Raw genomic sequence first — 20,399 nt, 5'->3', positions numbered from 1 at the left:
AACCAATAACATTAGCACATTTTTACTGAAACGAATGAAGGGCTGTCTTTTTATTACTATCAAATGAGAAATGAAATTGGATGAATAATACCTGGAAAAATGCCAAAATTTTAATCCCTAAGTATTGGAAATAAAAGAATCAAGTATTGAGATTGTGTTAAATACTCAACCCTAATGCGAAATGCTTTCTAAAGCATAGAGGTATAGAAAGTCAGGGAACTGGAGAGCTAGGATCACTAGAAGAACTTGGAATCGATTCGGCAAAGTTGTGAAGATTTAGGATGTGAATGCCGAAAGTTCAAATCAAATGCGTGGTAATCTTTCCCACAGTTAACCAAGCAACCTCGAAGAACAACCTCTCATTTGCTAAGGCTTTTTTTCCTTTCTCATTTTTATTTATGCCATTATCAATCTCTCTCTCTGGTACTTCTATATTTCGGTGCTCATTCTGGCCAATCACTTGATAATGAAAAACTAACTCGCCTATCCCGTTTATACTTGTATTCCTTTTGTTGGGAATGACCATGCATTCTCTCTGCTGTGCGTTTCTTCTAATTTCGTTATATTTTCCTTTCAAAAGAAAATAATTATAAGTAATCGCCATTTTCACGTTCTTGTTTAATTCATGCATCAATAAAACTTTGAGATAAAGCTCTATCGTAATATATGCAAAGTTTTAATATCTCCCGCGCATGCGCAGGCAAAATGCCAATCGCTGACTGGTTACGAAAAGCATACGCAAATTTCTCTCTTGTCGAATTTCGTGGTAATAAGGGATCGAAGCTGTATATTAAAGATTTTTCGATTCAAGCCATCAATTCAGTGGATGCGGCCTTATTTACTCAGAGTTTACACATAAGTGGCTCTATTTCAAAATCGAAATGGAGGTTCTCCAGCAATGAGGTGAGTAATGTTTCAGAATATACTACACAAGCTGAATTACTATTTAGCATAGAGCTGGTGAGTGTTCTTCTTGTTTCGAGCAACTATGAGATGCTTAAGGAAGGATTTATAGGTGCAAGTTCTGAACTAGAACCATGCGAACGTGCATTTTGAATTGAAAAACGTAAACTTAGCCGCCAGTCTCGGGTGTTGGATCTCTCGCCGTCAAATTTTCCACAACGTTTGAAGATAAATAGATCAGCGAATACATGAGTTCTACTGGTAAGCTATATGTTCGAGCCCTCTGAGCTTAATGGCCGCAACGTTCGTGGAGTATCGAACAAGAAGCCGTTGGATCCTGAACAAATATATAAGATTAGAGAGCTTGTCTACTAGTATTTTCTGACACACCACGTCTGAACGTGAGCTAATTCGGCGTGACTTTCGAAAGGCCATAGATACCTATCTGCGTTTGCGTGAGCCGAAGACACTCAAACATGAAATGAATTATAGGAAACAATTAAATTATTTAAACGAAAACTGAGAAATATTTTAGCGCCGAATAAAAGTAAACAAGACCTATGGGCGAAAGTTGATATAGCCAACTTCTCGATCGAGTCGCATCTTTCATAATGATTTCAAATTCTTCAGACGAAGTTGTCGTGATCTCAGACTGGAATCAAATCCTGTGGAATCGTGACAAGTCGTTTCAACGTTTCATTGAAACGGCAGCCATTAAGTCCCTTAGATGTTGAGATATGTAACTGTCGATTTGACGCTTAGGCAGCGGCATTTTGAGAGAGAGAGAAAACCTTTGTTTTCCGAAGCAATGCAGGACAGAGCAAGCTGACTGCGTTGAAGGCGAAAATGTGCGTAGGTTTTGCGTGTGCGTTTGCCATCTATCTCTGAGCTGTACTGTATTCATTGCAAGTGAATAGCCGTCACCCTCTCCGGTTTGTCCGGTTAGGCTTCACGTTATGCTATGGAAATTAAAAAAGGCACAATATTTTGGTTTGTTTTTATGTCTCTTTCCTTGTTGCAAATGTATGAAGTATGAAATTCTATCTATGTTGACACTTTGGTCGATTTCTGGGTCAACTATTGCGCTTTGTTTGGATCGCATCCGAAGTGACTGCATCGTGAGACTTAGAAACTAGTCAAGTTTACATCGGTAGTGAGGCTTGGGTTTGGATCCAAGTTCGAGTTCGAGTTGGACTTCGAGTTGACGGGTCTGCAAGTGATTTTAAATCTTCTACCGTCAGAGTTAAGCTCTGACCAGGATATCTTTTAGTCACTTTCCCTTGCGAGATAATAAAAGGGTGGCTTCTCCATACATGTGCGACTTCAAAGTTGGTGCAAAATTAAATGCGAAATAAAGTGAAGTTTATGTTTAATGCGATTTAAACAATCCGACGAGATTTTAAGATAACGACCGCATTGTTTATGTCGCGTTAAACATTAACTGCTTTTTTAGCTTTGCTTTGTTGTGTTGTTGCGTTTTCGTTCGGAGGCAATTTTCTAACTGTGTTGAAACATATGATTTCGTTCCTAAAAGAGTTTGATGAATAAATTATTCTTTCTTTCGCTTCATCACTTCTATTACCGTACGAGACCAAAGCCAGCTCTTGTTAGCTTTAACTAATGACGGCACTATATTGCGCACTTAATATTAGTAGTGAAGATTTCGTGGAGGAAACTACGCATAGAACACAACAGCGCACAACAAACAACGGCCATCTTGGATAATGTGGGTTTTGTTACAGTGTTCTGAGCCTGATAATTTTCACCATTCGTTCTGAATTTTTTTATAACGTTAACCAAATTTGTTGATAATACAGTGTTACAAAGGCTAAAATTCTCGTTATGTTTTTAAAAATTGCTATCCTTTGAAATTTTGCTTTGCCTTTCATTCATACGCTAGGACCGATTACTAACCGAAATAGCTTTGAAGGATGTGATATACCCACCACTTTTTTTATTACGCCTTAGAATTTCATCTATGGATAAATACAAATAACTCGTATTTTCACTCTGAGCTCGAAAGAAACAGGAATGTTTGAATTATGAAAGTTAGCCTTCGCATTAGGAAAGTAAGGAAAATGAAGTAGTGTTGACATTGAATTCAGGCTTGACAACCGGCTCCTGGGAAATGGAAAATGAGGCCTTGGTTGAGTTGTTTTGGTGCAAACAACTCTTTACTTGAATCAAGTGGCAACTGAAATTTGAATGTGTTTCCTTGGGTCACTAAATAACGGAACAATAAAATTGATGTCTGATGTCTGAAAATTATGACAGATAACTAAATAACCCTGTAGCTCAGATATAGCAAAAACTTAACACGCGAAAAAAATCACACCCCTTGATTCGTTAGATGCCGCCTCGGTTGATTGAGAAAAAACATAAAGTCCTAACGTCCGCTTTCTACAAAGAGAATATTTGGGAAAACTGTTGATAGCTTTATAATTAAAGACTGTTAGAATCCGTCGTTAAACTATGTAAGCTCAAGCAAGACCCGCTTTTTTTTTTCTCCGAAAGAGAATATAGAACAAACCAAAAACAAAAAAATCGCAACTTCTCCATTGTGAGACTTGTGAGTAAAATATCACACGTCTCGTCTAACTCAAATACATGCTCTTGCAAAAACTAGAAATCATTCCTTTGATCATTATATCTTGTATCATCAACATAGTTACACGAATTCTGCGCTTTTGCAAAGCAGGATCCTCGTGTTAGGTAAACATGCTGGTTCTAAAAATGATGAGCGCCTCGTTTGAAAACAGCTGTGCGCCAGAAACAAGGTCTTTAATCGCCTCGAGGCTCTCCACAGAAAACCGTCACTTTCGATTGTATTTAACACCAGTAGTAAGACCAAAAAATATATTTGTACGTTGAAAAAACTGACTGGTAAAAACCAGGCGACTTGACTTACATATGGAAAGAGGTGGTTTAAATGAGTCACTGCAACAGGGATAAATTTAATTATTTTTGAATTTGCGAACCTTTGGCTCGATGCGCTAAACGAGGGTCAAGTCTACCCCTGGGTACACCGATGGAGATTGATTTTACTAGTGCATATTTACACTACCTACTCCCCCAGTGCAGCAAAATTGTCGCTCCGATAATTTTCTCGATCAGTTACGAGCTTTTCCGCCTCCCTTCGGCCAAAGTCCCTCAGGACTACCTATTACTCAGGACTTTTGTTTGGAAAGTTGACCCGGAACAATGAGCCATTTCTTGATACGTTGAATTTCTAAAAAAAAAATTTCCCATTATTTAGCTTGTGTTGCAGTCAGCCTAAACTAAGTGTTAGAGTTATTGAGAGAAAACTGTATCTTTGACTGTAAACAAAATACCTGTACATCTAAAGGAATATAAGACTATTCATTTGAGGGGTTTTTCCTTGAAAACCAAAGAATTGTGGCAATATCATAGATCGTACACTGACTACAAAACTATTCCCTTTACGAAGCAGTAGTTAAACAAATACATGAAAGCAAGTCCAAAAACAGCACAAGCAACAGAGCAGACTTTTGATAATTCCAATGAAATACTCCCACTCAATATCCTAAGGGCCTGTGCCTGACTAACTGTGATTTGTTGGTCAAACTGATCATTCATCATGATCATTTGTTAGGCAGGTGTTTACGCTCCTGGACAAAACAGAGCACTCGTACCAATAGAATCACTTTCAACACTCAATAATTCCCAACTAGCTCATCGCGAGTTGTTATCTTTCATTCATGGTTGCCTGCTATGTGGAATGCAAGGGGAGAAAAGGTTTTCTTAATTGATATGGTAATTGCACTTTGTTAACTCCCAAAATTTCTCCTGTGTCGCTTCAAGCCGCCCAACGCAAACACTGCTTAGTGTGGCCAAAGTTACACTGCTTGGTATTTCAACTTTGGAAAGTCTATGTTTGGATAATATTGTATTATCTCTGTTATCCACTCTAACCTTTCTTATTTCCACTGGAACATTGCTTTTACTGTACTAACTGAAATACTTTCGTTTTGGCGGAGAAAAGCAGACAGCTCTGACAGTCTTGTGCTTCGTCTGCAATTAAAAATCAAAGTACTTTCCATTTTTTTTATCTGTGAAACATTGTGAACGTATCCTGTAGCAACAGCAGATTATAGAATTTTATCCACAGTGGTCTCTGGAGTTGTATGATTGTTGCATGGACTTTCAGTCACAGGGTGGAAGAAAAGGTTAGCAGGTATCATTGGAGTTTCTTTCTTTCACACTGAAAGGAAAGAGGCAAAAATTATTCCAAACTAGCAGACAATTTGAAAGTGTAGATTGGCAGGATAGTTAACCCAAATGATAACGTTCTTCTCTCAGCTTGTACATCTAACTAATATTCTTTCTGTATCCTTCTACCAGTGAATTAGGCATTTTTAGACATGATTACAGATGTCTTACATGTCTTAGTGGGTGATATCTCAAATGAAAGTACATGAAATTAAAGTGTGTTTATACGGGTTGTCAATCGATCTCGACAGAATTTAACCAACTAGTAAAATTATTATGATGAAGTATTAATTTTATGTTTTATCAGATTGTTATGAAGCTGTCTGCAAGGCTTTCTTTACATAGTGCAGTCTTAGATATTCATAAGACTGAATGGAAAGAAATTCCATTGACAGTAAAATTGTTCCTTTTCTAGTATGTTATTACATTTCGTTTTTATTGTGCCAAATTTCTGAAAGCATTATTACCACACCCTTCATCTCATTGTTAAGTTTGTTTTTTAATGAAATGTCACAAACTGTATACAGTTCTACAAAGTTTTATACATGTATTTGTATAGTTATTCCTATGGCATTATGGTCAGAAAAGACTGGTGTGCATGTCTAATATGGACGCGGTCCAGTAAACTACCAGAAATGAATGTAGGCCTTTTATGCAAAGACTCCATCAACAATGTTAGAGCTTCTCTATCTTTCCTATTTAAATAGTTGATTATGAAATCTTCAAGGAGTTTATCAACTGTATGAGCTCTGAGTAAATAATTCAGGCCATTGACAAATTCTTGAATTTTCAAGTAATTTTTACGACAAATTAAAATAAAGGAAACATTGTGCTTTACTTCCTTATTGTCGCGAGAGAATCCAAATTTTAGCACTTTCAAAGAAGGAGAACGTTTCTGATACACAGCGCGAATATTCTTTTTGATGCAAACTCCCAGACTAGAAAATTTATCTGAATCATTATCATGCAGGTAAGAGGTAAGAGGAATCAAGAAATATCCGAGTCACCATCTCTTGGTAAAAGTTGTGTATCGGTGAATGCCAGGATATCGCTCTTTCAGTGATTTACATCGTGTCTAACACAGCTTTGTTTTCTAAGAGAACGTATGTTGAGAAAACATAACTGTACAACTGAATTAGCATCCACTTTTTCATTCACTGATATTTCTTTTTCTCGGTTAACACATGTACTCCTTAATTTGTCATAATCCTGATACACTTTAGGATCTGCCTTGACATAGTTCTTGTTGATTTCTCCGAGAATGATGTGAAGCCCTTGAAGTGAAGTCGATCAACTCAATGCAACGTACACTTGTATATACCACTGTTGGGTTTTTGTGTAATTCTGTCAAGATAAATTTTAACCACAGTTTCCATTTGGCCATAGACTGTTGTATCTGCAATATCGATGTTTGTAGTAAGCATTACTTTGGCACCTTCTTTAATCTTAACTTCAAAATCAAGTCCACCAGTTACTGATATCCCCTCTTAACAATACTCTGTCAATGTTCTGTTTCGTAACATTCAATGTTTATAGGTACTAGTCAGAGGTTCTCAGTACAACTATTCTAGATTTTTGTTCTTGTACTCACAGGACAATTATCTGCCCAGATGTGAAGAGCATCAGATGGGTAATTGTCAGGTGATACAGATATTAATCGAGTATCAATACACTTTATATCCTTTTCTGTTTGTAAAGCAGTTCTAAATCTGTTTAAAACCGCAGTGAACTTCGGATCATCTTTTTGTCACATGATCTCAATTCATTCTTTTATTTGGAACACACGCCATGGATGGCACAACGTGTAAGAATCATTTTTAAAGCTTTCAAAAATAAGTTTCCTCTCAATCGGTGGTAACTGGAATAAATCTCGTGCTTAAGTCTGCAAACAGTTGAGAGACAGATGAACCAAAAGTGTACTCTAGCCTTTGAAGTATTTCAAGCAGTGTGATGCTAGAAATCATCGAAATTTCATCTATTATAGTAAGCTTCATTTCAGACAGAGAAACACTTATCTCTGTCTTCTTTTGATCAGAAATCGGAAGAAGGTTATCGCCTGTTTCTTTTGGAATAACTAAAGCAGTATTAACTGTTGTTCCACCCATGTTTATGACAGAAACCCCTGTTAGCGCCATCAACAGAACTGTTGACAGATTAGCATTGCCTCTTGCATGTCTAAATGTCTTTTCTGCTGTGTGATATATTGTCTTTATCAAATGACCTTTGCCGGATCCAGGACCCCTGGTGATACAAAGATACATTGGGTCTTTGTTTTCAGGGTTTTGAGTAAGCATATATTTTATCTTGTTTCTGCACCAGAAAAGGACAGTATCATATGCAATACACCGTTTGTTGTTTAATGACCTCACAGATTCTCGAAGCAAGTCCTACGAAATTTCCTCTGGTTGAATATGGGATGAGATTGTTGGAACAGTTGATGCACGATCAGAGATATATTTTGAGGCAAGATGTGACAGTAATTGTTTATTAAATAATTCACCATCACTTTCACTATTGTCTTGCATATCCACTTGTAACTGGTCATTTTCTTGGTCTAAAGAATAAAAAAGAACGCCATATGGTTATCTTCACTGTTTCTTAAAGCTTCTAGTACTTTTGAGACGGCCTCTGCATCAGGTTCAAATAGTCCTCTATTTAGTGTAACAACAGACTGAGCTTCAGTCTTCCTTTTCCTACATTTCATTACTTTATTGGTTTTGAGTAGTTTCATTTTGGGAGGTAAGTAGCTTGTGACACCAGAATCTGTGCTTAGCCGGTAATTGAACATGTAATTCTGTGGCATCTTCTGTTAGTATTTCTGATTGTGCATCATTTATGCAGTCAGTCTTGTATACTTGGTAACTGTCAGTATTCCTGGTTGTGCATCATTTATGCAGTCAGTCTTGTATACTTGGTAATAGAATGCAGCAAATTCAACCAAGTACAAGTTATCAACAGCAGCAATTGTATTGGGTTGGATAACGTAGCGTTCTATCATATTTGATTTATGTATGTCTGCGCTATCATCATGTAACTCGTTAAGTTCTGGCTTACTCTTTGCAACTCTAACTCTCTTCTCTGGGAAATCAGTGAACACACAAACTGTTCTTGGGAAAACTTTCCTTAACCAAAGCTCTGGCATACATCTGTATACACATTCTTGTGAACCAGCTTCACTACCTGAAAGAAAAACTGCTCCTATTTTCTTCAAGCCATCTCTAATATTCAAATTTGAGGCTTAAACTTCCTTTGCTGCATTCACAATAGCCTGTGAACATTCAAGTCTATCCCCTGTGAAGTAGGAGCAAACAAAGGTTACACATTTGTAATGATTAAAAACAGGCTGCAGGTCAACATTGCTTCGAAAACCTTTGATCCCAGCGACAAAATAGTTATATATAAAACAACTATCAGCCCAGGACGATGCCACAAACCAGGTGAGTATTCTAAGCTGTTTTACCATGGCTACAACTCTACACACGAACGTTTTCCAGTAGGGAGGTGTACCTGGTATCTGCCTTAGAAACGAATAAGCCTGGTCTTGACGTAAAAGATTTTATAAACTTTGCACACTGGACCTTAAATTTGATGCAGTAAGAGACAGTCCATGAATTTTTGTGACAGCTATATCAATACTATCGGATTCTTTTTCCTGTTCTTTTATGAACTGTGCAAAGAACAAATACTCAGCATTCATTGCAAATCTGTTACTGTAATTTGACAAACGGGCATTGAAGTATCTTGTTGGTGATAAGCAAACTGCTCTCTCCACCATATACCTAAATCTACCTTTTGGGAATATAACTGGAAAAAGCCAGATCTTTTTTTCAGTCATTAATGAAACTGGATGTTTAGTTTCACCTGGTGCAACTATATTGAAAACGTCATTTGCATCTGAATGCAATGTCTGAAGATAACAAGGTTAAATAAGACTGCAAGCAAGTTTCTGTAGTGGGTGCTCAAAATTAATTTGAAGGATCCTCTCTCTCTTCTTCATTTTCATCATCAGTTGTTCTCTGTTCACTATTTCTATCACTAATTGGACACACTTCACTATCCTTTTGTGAGCTAATTTACAGATGCAGTTCAGAAAGACTTTCATGAATATTTGTAGCATTCACTTCTATGCCATTATACAAAGGGTTATTAATATTCGGCTAATTCAGAGCATTGAGCACAATGTCAGGGTGTACAGCTTGAAAATAAACAAGACTTGTAACGAAAGTTTTCTTTTCAGCTTTAGCATAACCATTCCTGACCTTTCAGGGGTCTTGGAAAAACATTGCAAGTTTAATCGTAGTCTACTGAAACATTTCAGATTGCCCCTTGTATTTTACGTTGTTGACCTTAGAGCAATTGAGAACAACTTTTTTCAAACACAATGGGCTGTGCCATGAGAATCTGTTCAAGTTTTTCCAGACATCCTAGTTCTAAGGGAATTTTATCAACGTCTAACTTACAAACAGAGTTACATGTTTACATGTTTACATGTATGACTCTTTAACAGCGTTTACAACTTTCACGAGGTTCGGAGCTTCAATGCCGGGCTTACCAAGTAGTGCAGATCCCAAATCCACTAAAACAAAGATTTCCTGCCTTGACTCCAAGTGATTGGCTTTTAAGGTGGCGGAGATTACTCCAGCGACTTTGAGCTTGTACCCATCAGGCCCTGTCGATGTCCTCTTAGTATTTTAAATATAGCATTCAGCCTAAGAACGATGAGGTCAGGAGCAGCTGAGAGATCAGCTCCAGCATCGAGTTTAGATTCAACGCTATTGCCGTTAACAGAGACATTTGTTTTCCAAGGATCTATGTGTAGACTATCATTTTCGTCCGAACTAAGGGCACCAAGAAAGTAATCTGTATCATCCTCTACGACTGCAGCTTGGGCAAACGGCTAAGAAGTGACTGTTCTTTTTACATTTTCGGCAATAGGCATCTTTGGCAGGACACTGGGTTCTTTTGTGAGCTGGACTTAAACTACATCGTTGGTAGACATCATTGCTTACATCGCTTTGGATGAGCACTTTGTACCGAGTGCTTGTAGGTTTTTCCTTTAGGATTCTGTGATGTCCTTAGAGACTTCTGAGGTTTGGACTTGTGAACTCCGTCCACTTCGGCTGGTTGACTTGCGTCATCTTGTCCTCTAACTATAGATTGTTGGCTTCTAACTGATTCGCTCTGTCGTACCCTTTTAATGGCTTTTTCCAAGGTAAGGTCTGCATCCAACTGGAACTTTTCTGAAAGCTTTTGGTCAGCTAGACCCACCACAATACGGTCACGGATCATTTCGTCGTGTAACAAACCAAATTGACAATGTTCGGTAAGGCCATATAAGTCAGTGATAAAGAAATCAACCGGCTCACAGGTTTCTTGCTTACGTCGGTGAAATTTTTCACGTTCAAAGATAATATTACTTCGCTTTACAAAATAGCCGTCAAACTTGTCTTTTGCTACGTCATATTTCTTTGAATTGTTGGTTGTAAGGCCAAATGTCGTCAGTATATCATCACTTTTGCTTCCCATAGAATATAGGAGCGTATTTAATTGGCTCTCCTCATCTCTTTTACTTAATCCAGATGCAGAACGAAACCGCTCGAATCGCTTCACTCATTTGATCCATTCGGTAGGTTTCGAGATGTCGAATTCTTCTAGTGGCGATGCTTGGTACGCCACAGGTTTGATCATCGGTGCTTGATTTTCACTCGAAGATCCTTCAGCTTGATCCTCGAACTCAAATAATCCCTTCCAGAGCTTGATTTATTCTTATGTTCCCACTCCTGACACCATGTGTTGTTCGATGGCCGAAATCAAACAAGAAATACACTGGATTGTAAACACAATTGGATGGTTTAATCCGCCATCAAGAACACTTGCCTGGAATCGAGGCATGGTACCACAGGGTACCCAACACTACATTTCATTTTTCTCCTTCGCTCATCTGACATGTAAATGCTATAAACTGAATGTAATAGACTGTTGTATCGAGCTCAATTTAACAAACGTTTGTAACGAAGGCTATTTTTAGTTAAGATTTGCGTGACTTTTAATACCCTTTTGTTTTGTGTGACATACTTTCTTTTCAGACAAAAATTGCACAACAATCTGCTGCTATATCATTTGGTGATATAGTCCCAGAAATGCAATTTTAAAATGATTGGTCTTGAAGCAAGTTCAAAGAAGTTATGTACAGTACAAATATACTTGATTTTCTTACAAATGCAAGTGTTACAACAGTCAGAACAAAGTGTCTGACTTGTCACTTGAGGAAGAAAAAGACTTGTTAAATCTTCTGTCATCATCATAACATTTGCTTTCACTGTAAATATAACACTAAATACAGCATGAGCGGACACTGTAGCAAATGAGTGGCAGTGTCCTCCTAAATAAGCCTAAATAGGTTCCCGAACCACGGCCATATCTGTCCGTTCATCATAGTTTTCTAACTGTAAACATTCATCTGATATAATTTGAAAAAACACATTGCAATTGATCTCTCCTAGAGAGTCCTTAAGAATATAGCAAAAGCAAGTTCAAGAAAAGAGTCAACTTCCCCCATGTTAGGTAATCCGGATTCCGGAATCCAGGAAATTTTTGCTCGTGGAATCCGGAATACTGAGCATTGAAATTCAGAATCCAGCTTTTGGAATCTAGAATCGCGCTAAAGAATGAATCCAGAATCCATTTACTGAAAATATATTTCGAATCGCATCAACGGCTTTCATGCGCATTCATGCAACCATGGTCAGGCTAAAACGCAGGCTACAGACCGTACAGGCCGCGCTTATTTCGCTCGAGAATTTCGACCGTTACAGCCCACGAGACACTGACAAATTTATTCATGACCTATTACCCAATCGACTTCAACACTGACATGGCCAAAGTTCTCTATTAGGTTTCGATCAGTCTTCTGCTCCGATTTAAAAACCTTAATTCCTAGTAAAGTTCGATTTTAGCTTGCAGCACTTTCTTTCACTTTCGAAGAGTTCGTTGGGCAGTCTTGTGAAGATCTCAGTAATAATTTGCTTCGTCCGCACAACACATTCTTTACCTCTGAGTCAGCGTCACTGTCTACACAAATTACATCTGCAGTACATCTTGCCGCGCGGGGCTAATCTCCATGTGCTCGAAAAACTGGAGCCTGCGATTTTGTTTTGCTAGGGAACGTAAGCTCGAAATAATCTCCTAAAATTTCGTCATGTGGCGTCCAAAAAACTGGAAACAGTTCCAACGTTACCAAGGGCAAGAAAAAGGTGTATACACCTTAATCATAGGTAAATCACAGTTAAAAAAAAAGAAAACCTATAAATTTCAAAGTCTGCACGGTCTGCGGTCTATGTTTCATCATGACCGATGCAACCACTGTAGAGTGCGGTTCACTCACGTGGTCAATGGGTGTGCAAATTTAGAGGGACAAAAGAAATTGTTTCGATAACAAAAGCGTTCAAATCCCACAGGATTTGATTGCAACAACAGCACGGCGACGGACCACATGTTTCCAATTATAATAAATTTTGAACAAAGATATATGGATATTTATAAGGGCCGGGAGAGGTCTACCTCTAAGTCGAATTTTCGGCATTTAAACGTAAACCGCTTTCTTTGATTTTTGGCATTCAGAATACTAAAATGTTAGATTTCATAAGGCATCATATCTTAGTGCGAATAAACTGAGATATTATCAGATTTGAGGGTCAAACAACATTTTCTAGAAAAGCAAATGGCGGTGGGCTACCTTAAACTTTTAGAGTCATTGCTCTAAATAATTCATAGCCGACGTTATGTGACTTGGCTAACCTTTTAAAGTATAGAAAAGAGAATTCTTGGAAAATAAGGTGTAAATTCAGATCTTTCGCGATTTTGCGAAGGTTTAAGTATTGTTGAGCTCGTTGAACACAGTTTTATGCGCAATCTCATAATGTCGAACATCATCGCCAATTACATATAGGAAAACAAGCTTTTCTTCGTCATATGAATAAAGGGGTAAGTTTCTAAAGAAACTGTGGTGCTGCGTCGGTGGGAGAGTATAGCAGGTAATTTAGTGTTAACAACTGGGTTGAAAACGTAAATTAGCCATCGTAAAGGGTAAAAAAGCTTTCGAGCGTTCGAACCTTTACGGTGGCTAATTTACGTTTTCCACCCAGTTGTTAACACTAAATTACCTGCTATTCTTAGTCATAGTGTGCGATTTATTTGCGACCTACACGAGGTGTTATTAAAATTATATTTCAGTTAAAATTTCTCGTCAATACCATGGTTTTTGTTTAAAGGAAAGTTAAAAAAAAGTAATTTGAAATGATAGGAAAAACTGTTTCGAGCTGTTTTCTTAGCAGCTCTAAGTCAATTTTGGACACAAAAATTGGCCATCTTTTCTCAGTCGGAACAATGTTATGCTAAGCTAGAACAACTTTTTAGTCCAACAGTTATTTACAAATTAAAAATGATAAGCAATGATGTACCACAGCTTTTGAAGATGCATGACGAACAGAGGGTAGTTGTACGGAGAAAGTATGCCGTGAAGCAAGATTGTAAAATTATACTACCCCACCGTCGGGGCTCAGTGATGTTGTAGCCACCGAAAGATCGATTTAATGGCCGCCACAATGGGCTTTGTGTTTCACATTGTTTGGTCTGAAATGTATCTAAAGCCGTACAGCCCACAATAAGCGATGGGTCTCGCTGATACTGTCACCATCGACAGATTCATATCATCGCTGCCACAACAGGGTTTTTGTTTAAAATTGCTTGTGTTGAAATGTATCCCAATGCCACACAGCTCACAATAGGCAATAGGTTTCATTTGTGAACATACATCGATGCGATACTTCCTGCTGTGAGATAGGCTAGAAAATATTTTTCTATAGATGAGGCCCGTAACTTGAACGCCGCATCGACTGCTGTCTGAAATAGGCTCGCAATGGAGATGTTGACGCCGCTTTTCGTTCGGAACTTCGAAAGCAAGTATCGAATCTTTTTCCTCCGTCTGCCGTGTAAAAACTCCGAAAGATGTGATAACTTAGACATGTAAACTCAAAAAGATACATATTAATTTTACTCCCCTAAGAACACACTCTCACCAACCGGCGCAAAGAGATCGTCTGTAAAGAATACACGGTCGAAAACACGTGAAATGGCGAAACATACTTCATTTCCAGTTGAAGCCAATGGCATCATGCCATATAAGTTGCACCTCCCAAGGGATCATGTTGGAGCCAATGAAATTGTACAACATAGCAAACTTTTGATGTATATAGCATTTCTTACACCATGGAACGACCGAATTTTAAACCAGGCTTTCCTCAGTTGAGGTAGCTCAGGAATAAAAGTTGAATTACACGCACTACACTTAGCAAAATCTCGCTGATAGTGTTTTTGTTTGTTTGTTTTTTTGCAGGGCATCTCATGGCATAAAGGTGTGGTGGAAGCCAGCAAGTTCATATTGAATGGCTGGGGAAAGTACTGCAGTTGGGGCAGAGGCAGCCGGGGCCGTTCTTGAGGCATCAGTGTCAATCACTGGAGGGGCCCTCTCAGTCTCATTGAAAATTGACAGCCCCATTGTGGCAGGAGTTGCCTTGGCAGCGGGTGCGGCGGTGACGTTGGGTGCATTTTATTTACGTTACAGGTGGAAAACAGAAAATGCGATTAGAAATAGCCTAGAAAGAATGAATGCGATTGGAGCAGCTGATCCTGAGGTCATAAATATTGAAGAAGGTTCCATCATTGTGAAACTCCGTTGCCATACACCGCAGAGTGTACTACAATTTGTGAAGGACTTTAAGGAGAAGAAAGTGAAGCGTCGATTGGAAGAAGAGCTAAAAAAAATTGGATTTGACAAAGAGTTAGAAGTAACTATCGTAAATGGCCAAGAGGTATTCCAGAGAGAACAAGAACTAAGGTAAAAAGCGAAATAAATTCTTTGTAGATAGTTTAATGAAACTTTTTCATAGGATTTCTAAAAATCCAATTTTACATTTGACAATACAATATTTCTCTGAATATTTCTACTCAGAAACACGAAACATCACAATAAGCTCAAATTTTATAACTTTTAATAATCTTCTGCAGGTCTTTACTTGAACCTCAAGAAGACGTAAAAGTAACTGTTGAGGAAGTTAGCCTAGGTGAGTATCAAAGCGGGAAGTCTTCAAATAAACATAGGTTCAACGAGGAACCGCAGGGTCTTGACCAAAATCCCAACTAAACCAATGCATTCTACTAGTATTTGATACACTCAAGTTGCCCCTCTCAACGATTATCGCTCTGAAAGCTAACAAAGTATAATATTATTTGTATTAAATTTAAGAATGTTGACGATAGCATACTCTGTGCGTTAGCATCGAGAGGGGCTCAAGAGAGGGAATTCGTAAAGGATCGATACTAAACTGATACCACAAAAAAATTGCGAGGAAACCGAGGGCGAATCATGCTACACCATACAAGCTATACAAGTAGGCGTGATTCAGCTTCCAAAGCTATTGATAACACCTTTAACGGATAGCCAGATCTCGTAATCGTGTATCAGTGCAATCGAACAACATAATGCATGATTTAGCTACATTAAGAAGGCCTATCAAAATGTCTACTTAATGACAAAATTCAGCGCTTTGATCAAATTTAATTGAAATATAGAGTGCCTCAGGGTTCTCTTTTAAGAGCACTGTTTTGCTTTCTACATCGTAATAGATCAATCGTAATTGTTAGACATCAGAGGAATCCGCCAGGGTTACAGGGTGAATTTTTGAGCGACAATATTTCCCAGAGAGGTATATGACGTGTATGAGTTTGTGGTATAATACCGAATGCAGTACGATAAGATTCCAATTCAGTTGAAATGCTATATATTTTCAGCTTACCTCGGAACTAAAGGTCTCTAACAACTATTTAATATGAATTACTTCCTTTTCAGACTATTTAAACTTTCTTTAACGTGCAATACTTCGAATGGAAACAAACTGTGCTTGGTTACTTAAGTCCCTCTGGCTCATGGAAACGGAAGATTAATACTACCCCCCCCCCCCCCTTTTGGATTTTTATCCTTTTATGGATAGCCTCCATCATTTTATGAGTATCTCTTGCTGACTATTAATTCCTTCCCTATTACCATCCCTCATAAAATCAGCGGGGGCTTGAATGTATTTTCATACCTAATCGTAATTAGTCATTTTGTTTTTATTTTAGAGGGGATGAAGTGGTACAAAGGTAATTTATTTGTTATCTATGATAATGAATCCTGATAACTTTCATTTTGACAGTGTTCAATATTCACTCTATGAGCAAAACATTGGATATGTATGTATGTTTGACCATAGTTGATATACTCAATAATATATTGAGTATATGTATGTATGTTTGACCATAGTTGATATACTCAATAATATATTGAGTTTCATTTTCTTTATTTTATCATAGCGCATTCTATGGACTTAAGCTAGTTTACGTATCGTTCTATAATTTTAAAAACAATGGCAACAACGTTCAACAACGTAAGAGTCTTTATCCAAAACTCTCTCATGGTTCATGTACTGTCACCAAGTTTGATTGGATAAGTTGACTCTAGTTGCTCTGCTGACTTTTAATTCCTTCTCTTTTCCCTTCCCTCATAAAATCGGCGGGAGCTTGGATTTAATTTTATGCCTGATCGTAATTTCTTATTCTGTTTTCTTTTCAGACTGGTTGAAGAAGACGAAAGGTAATTATTCCGCTGCACTAATAAATCATAAAAATTTTCATTATTGGTACAAAGTTATCCAAGTAGCACACGAAAGCCGAGATTGTACACAGTCCATATGGATTATTTTTTCAGTTTTCTTTTATTTTCACCAAAAAAAAAAAAAAGAGGGAAGTTAACTAACTGTGACAATGGATCATGGAAATCTCTAATTTAATCTCCTTAATTCCTTCCCTATTACCATCCCTCTTAAAATCAGCGGGGGCTTGAATGTATTTTCATACCTTATCGTAATTAATCATTTTGTTTTTATTTTAGAGGAGATGAAGTGGCTAGAAGGTAACTTATTTAATCCTAATAACTTTCATTTTGATAGCGTTTCAATATTCACTCTATGAGCAAAACATTGGATATGTATGTGTGTTTGATACTAGCAAATATACTCAATAATACATTGAGTTTCATTTTCTTTATTTTAAGTGTGCATTATTACTGATGCATTCCACGTATAATGTTTACATAGGGTAATTTAAGAATGTGTCCACGAGAGCACCGGGCAATCGTTCTACATGCCATCTCACCGATTTCAGTGAAACTTTGCTAGCTTAAAGGGTCTACCCCGAAACTCAAAAAGACAAACTGATTTCTGTTTGATTTTTTCCGGGCGGAGAGCCCACTCTTCCCGGTTTTTCTTGGTTTTCACCATGGAAATCGCTTTAAAATAGGAAAAATGTATGAAGCCCTCACTGCGATGGTATTTAACCAATTACTCTGAGGGTTGGCAAACATATTATTACATTCTTAGTCAATATCCGACGGAAGTATCAGTCAATTCGATTGACTGCTTGTCAATCAACAGAGGCAAATAAACGACTGTGTTTTCAGACTTTTCGATTCATCCAAATATTTGATAACTTTAAGGTCAAATATCTCCCCTTGCCAGAAAGTATCAACACTGATCTAAATTCCCCTTTATAATCCATCACTTCATCTCTGAAAACCATCAAAAAAAATCTTTGGGCACAACTGTATTTTTGTCTTGGATGCCTTTTAAAATCTGCGACTGTGACAAGCTTCTCTCAGTTACACTTGTCACCCAATTCTGGCTCTAAGCGGTCACTTGATTACATGAACCTACATTTTTTAGGTCTTACAAGATGATTGATCAAGAAAGCTGAAAAATATGAAAAACTTTCGAGATATTTTGTAGGAATGGGAAATTTCACGTTTAGAGAGATGCATGTAGGCGAAAAATCGATTGGAAAATCGTAGCGTTTCTTTCTTCTGTCGTTTATCACTTTAGAGATTTGCTAAAATCAGCAAATGTGGCTTTTGAACGGCACAAAACATTCATTAGCCAGTAATTTGATTGTTTATCATCATCATTGCTCATTTTCGGAAATTTTAAAGTCACACGCTGCGTGTTGGTTGACACTATTACAAGTTCCAGAGTGCTACAACTTCTGCTTCTACAGACGAGAAATTCTGCACTCTCGCTTGAGAGGAAATATCAATAGCTCTATCAATCTAAAATCTTTGCTACTATCCCGAAAATAAAATTAAAATAGTATTGTCGTTGTCACTTACCGCCATCGAACATTTCCATGCAGAACTCCGTTAAACTAACATCTGTTACGTGACCCGAAGATTTTCCGTAATTATTCAAGCTCGTTGTTCATGCGGTCTGCTAGATGACAATTTCGGAATAATCAGCAGATCTCTATGATTATTTTATTGCTTCGATAGAAAAGTATCTGCATTTTTTTTCAAACACTCTTCTACTACATGTAAATCTACATCTCTCTCAATCGAGTGTTACCTATGTTTAATTGCGTAACTTGTAAAATTTACTAAGAATGAGCCAGCAGTATTTTGACCAGTGGGCTTCCTGCAAATTTCCCTTGATGAAAAAGTCCCAAGACATGGTCAGTTGTTTTCGTGAGCAAAGGAATAAATATGAAAGAAAAGTGAGATGCAAAGGTCTTTATTTTCTTTAGCTTTATAGCAGCTGTACCCTCTCCTGTAGTCTTCATCTAAATTTTGCACGGTCCCTCCTTATCCTCTGCTTGTTCAGTCAGTTTCGACTTCTGAAGCCAGATCATCGGCATCGGCCTCGATCTTCGTCCTCATTCATGCTTACAGAGGGGGACCTCGTCAATAAACCAATTTTGACACGGCAGATAACCAACTAAGTATCCAGTGATTTGGTGCTCTATCAACCAGTCAGTCTTAGACAACATTTTTGGTCGCTGTCGTCTCTTAAACTCGATATTTAGGAAGCCACATTAGAGGCGATTGCCTTAGGAGATAATTCTTTGCTTTCTGAGAAAAGCGGCTGCTTTTTGGTTTCCAAAGAGCCCATTCAAAGTCCACCTGGCAAGTTAGGGATTGTTCGTCAGAATTTTACCTAAGGTCCGACCTTGAACGTAGCCACCCCCTACAGAATGGCAAGTCTTTGTCCATTTCCTCTTGACCTTATCATAAGAGGATTTTTTTTTGTCAGCTTCACTTTGTATTTGCCTTTGTTAAGATGCTTTTGGATGGCAGTGAATGACTGAAACGTCTTAATACATCCTTCCTCTTAGCAAGAATGATCTCGCTTTCTTGTTCTGTTTGTGACGGATTGGGTATAATTTTCTCGATGACCCGCGTTCAGAGATATGTGCACGTTGGTGATAACCACCCGCTTCTACGATTAGTTTGCTGAAGGTTTCTAAAGTGATGAGCCTAGTGAGACCCTGAGGTGCTCCAAACTTTGCCAGTTCGTCTGCGCTATAAACTTGTCGCAGTTCTAAAGTTAGAAGGAGGATCGCCCGCCTCTATTTTTGTGAGCGCCTCTTCAGTATCTGCGTATCCCTTGCAATCATATGATATAAAATTCATCTCAGTCACAAATCACCAGTTAGGAAAACTGATGTTAAGATAAGCGCTCTTCTTCCTCTTCTTCCATATCCATTACCGACTCTAGGATAGCAGTTACAGTACGCGTTCTATTAGGTTTACAGTCACCTTGGCACCAGGAAGACTCACCACCAACTTTGATTTCTTCTGCCATCTTAAGATTTACCTCTCTCTCAACTTTACGTTGGGAGAGGATAATGGCATTTACGAACCCGATGGTCTGAATCTCACACCAAGTTGAGCACGATATTTGAGGCATATCGTGAAATCGCGGCCTTCGTAATCTCCAAATAAGCCAAATGTTACGAGTGTCGATGTAGAGCAGGGTTGTTCCTAGACAAAACTCAGGATCGTCGGTAACAACAACAAACTTTTATTTCCACGTACTTGACTTCTTGTTTTTATAGCACTAAGCTTCCTCGCAAATCTCTCACTCTGTTCGATGGAACTGTCGCTCTTATATACATAAAGTATAAGGATCTAGAAACTTCTCTAAGAAGAGAACTAAAGAACTAAATTTAGTAGATTAACACGGTTTCTAAATTTGAACAATTACGTAAGAAATAGAACGTTCCAGATTGTTCTCTTTACTAGAAGGTCACGTCTAGATGACTTAGGATTCTAGAATGCTCCATTAGAATGTTCTGGGACTTTACTTAGACAATTTTTCGTAACACCAAAACGATACAGTGGGATG

The 20,399-nt window shown here is 38.0% G+C and overlaps 1 protein-coding gene across 1 annotated transcript in view; it reads left to right on the top strand.

The window, feature by feature from the left end:
- The first annotated feature begins 733 nt into the window (after positions 1-733).
- LOC131796300 (golgin subfamily A member 6-like protein 24) overlaps positions 734-20,399 on the top strand; it is a 55,781-nt gene continuing 36,115 nt past the window's right edge. Inside the window, exons 1-6 of the mRNA XM_066173224.1 lie at positions 734-903; positions 14,528-15,028; positions 15,199-15,254; positions 16,312-16,332; positions 16,802-16,822; positions 17,120-17,140. Of these exons, the coding sequence (XP_066029321.1) occupies positions 14,577-15,028; positions 15,199-15,254; positions 16,312-16,332; positions 16,802-16,822; positions 17,120-17,140 (571 nt within the window). The 5' untranslated portion in view covers positions 734-903; positions 14,528-14,576. The remainder of the gene's footprint in view (positions 904-14,527; positions 15,029-15,198; positions 15,255-16,311; positions 16,333-16,801; positions 16,823-17,119; positions 17,141-20,399) is intronic.

This window comes from Pocillopora verrucosa, chromosome 10 (assembly GCF_036669915.1).
Source record: "Pocillopora verrucosa isolate sample1 chromosome 10, ASM3666991v2, whole genome shotgun sequence".
In the NCBI taxonomy this organism is placed as follows: Eukaryota; Metazoa; Cnidaria; class Anthozoa; order Scleractinia; family Pocilloporidae; genus Pocillopora; species Pocillopora verrucosa.
Note: the sequence above shows the minus strand (reverse complement) of the source record. Positions and strands in the feature narration are given on the sequence as shown.